Source organism: Notothenia coriiceps, unplaced genomic scaffold, assembly GCF_000735185.1.
Source record: "Notothenia coriiceps isolate Sejong01 unplaced genomic scaffold, NC01 NC01_scaffold00033536, whole genome shotgun sequence".
NCBI lineage: Eukaryota > Metazoa > Chordata > Actinopteri > Perciformes > Nototheniidae > Notothenia > Notothenia coriiceps.
Window position 1 is genome coordinate 865 of NW_011366237.1, and position 2205 is coordinate 3069.

The 2205-nt window shown below is 41.0% G+C and overlaps 1 protein-coding gene across 1 annotated transcript; it reads left to right on the forward strand.

Moving 5' to 3' along the window:
- Positions 1-373: 373 nt before the first annotated feature.
- On the forward strand, positions 374-1728 carry LOC104961642 (ketimine reductase mu-crystallin; the record flags this gene model as incomplete). Its single annotated transcript, XM_010789969.1, has 4 exons — positions 374-557; positions 643-764; positions 847-931; positions 1489-1728. Coding segments are annotated over 4 exons (465 nt in total), but the record flags the coding sequence as incomplete, so codon positions are not given.
- Between the last annotated feature and the right edge of the window lie 477 nt (positions 1729-2205).

The following is a 2205-nucleotide window of genomic DNA, read 5'->3' on the forward strand; positions in this document are numbered from 1 at the left end:
TCCTTGAGCAAGGCACCGGACATCCCCCTTCCCCCCTCGCTCCCATTGCTCCCCGGGCGCTGTACAACAGCTGCCCACTGCTCCTGGTGCTAGACTCCTGGTACTACGATGGGTTAAAAGCAGAGAACACGTTTCACTGTGTGTGCTGTGTGCTCTGCATGTGTGACCATTAAAGAGGGTTTCATCCCTCGCAATTCTTCTTCTTCTAATAAAAGGTAACATCATTTAATTAATCTATATAAGTGTAAAGATTCAAGGCTTTATTGTCATGTGCACAGTAGCTAGTGTAGATATGGTAATAACAGGTTGTATTCTTTCGGGGAGTTATTTGCCAGACTAATTGTTGCATTGACTTCCTGCATCCTCCCCACAGGTGCGTGTTTGGAGCCGCTCAGGTAAGGGCTGGGAGAGGTTTTGCCGCTCAGTCAGCGGTCCGGTGACCGTGTGTGTCTCAGCTGAGGAGGCGGTGAGGGGCGCAGACGTCATAGTGACGGTTACCAGGTGTACAGAGCCGGTGCTGTTTGGGCAGTGGGTCAAACCAGGAGCCCATGTGGCAGGTGAGAAAACGTACTTAACACACACACTTAAAAAAAGGTGAGATTTCAATATGTTTTCCAGCGGTTCTGGTTTCTTTCTGATTAGCGGTCGGAGCCTGCAGGCCGAACTGGAGGGAGCTGGACGACGTGTTGATGAAGGAGGCCGTGGTGTACGCTGACAGCAGGGAGGGGGCGCTGACTGAGTCCGGGGACGTCATCCTCTCAGGGGTCAGTCTGCATTTTGCTCTCTTACTTCCTCATTGACATAACTGTCTTTTTGCAGAATTTGTTTTAATATTATTTGTTTTAGGCCGAGGTGTTTGCAGAGCTCGGAGATGTTATCAATGGGACCAAACCAGCCCTCAGAGAGAAGACAACCGTGTTCAAATCCCTCGGTAAGCCTTACTTGATTGTATATATATTTTTGAAAAAGCTCAGGTTTGCAGAAATTGCCTACGTGACCTGTGAAGCAAGTCCCGCCCATAGCAGTTGACTGACAGCCTGGTCCTTAAGGAGTAACAAAAACATTAGAGCATCAGAAAAAGCAAAGCGATAAATAAATTACTTTACATAGAAATACATGAAAGAAAATAAGGAATATAAAGAATAATTTAAAAGGAAATAAATACGTTTTGATGAATTGTATATAAATACATATACACAGGAATATGTGCTTTTAATAATTATTTAATAATTTGTAATAGTTCTCTATTTTGATATACTTTAAACTATATACTATACTTACATTTTATTTATTCATACTATATTTCAGCATTTACTGACATATTATTTTTATTTACTCTTAATATTTCAACATGTATTTTTGTAATATTTTACATATTTATTCTTTGTAATGGCTTTTATATGACTCCATGTTATGGCTAGTCCCTAGAGAGTGAAGTACTTACATTTCCCAACTTAATACATTAAACCTTTCTTTTTGGAATAACAGGAATGGGAGTGGAAGATGCAGTGTCCGCTCAGCTGGTGTTCGACCAATGGGAAGCCAAATCCTGCAAATCATGAAGCGGCCATCTATTTCAATCCTGACCTGTTTTAACCTTCTCTGAACTCTGGGATTTATGACAGTTTATTGAATAAATCAGCAGTTTTTCAACCTTTGTACCTTAAGACCTGTCTGTAAATATGTGATTCCACTGTCAGCTCTAATGACTGAAATAAATATTCTGTTTACCCTCACTCATCACCTCTGCCATTGTGATCCTTATTTAAAGTGGACCTATCATGCTATTTTTAGGCAATAGCATAGGTCTCAGATATATAAAAAACATGTCTATGAAGTGTTTTGCTCAAAATACTAAACAGATCACCCATTCTGGCCATGCCTCATATCCCTCTATTTCACTTCCTGTTTCAAAAGTGCTGATTTGGGGTATAAAGCTTTAAAATAAAAATTGATACAAAAAAAAAAAGGAGGGGTCTGAGCTCATGCGGGACCCGGCAGCTACTGTCTAAACTAAATACTGGCGTGATGAAACGCCATATCATGGATTATCAAGGATTATTTCTGAAACAGTATGGAGCTCAAAGGCTTTCTCTCTTGCCGGTTATACCACAAGGTGAGTTCCTTTTTATCTTCTTCACACACATGCTCTCCAGTACAGGTTAGCTCTGAGTGTTAGCGATGCTAATGTAAACACCGACCATA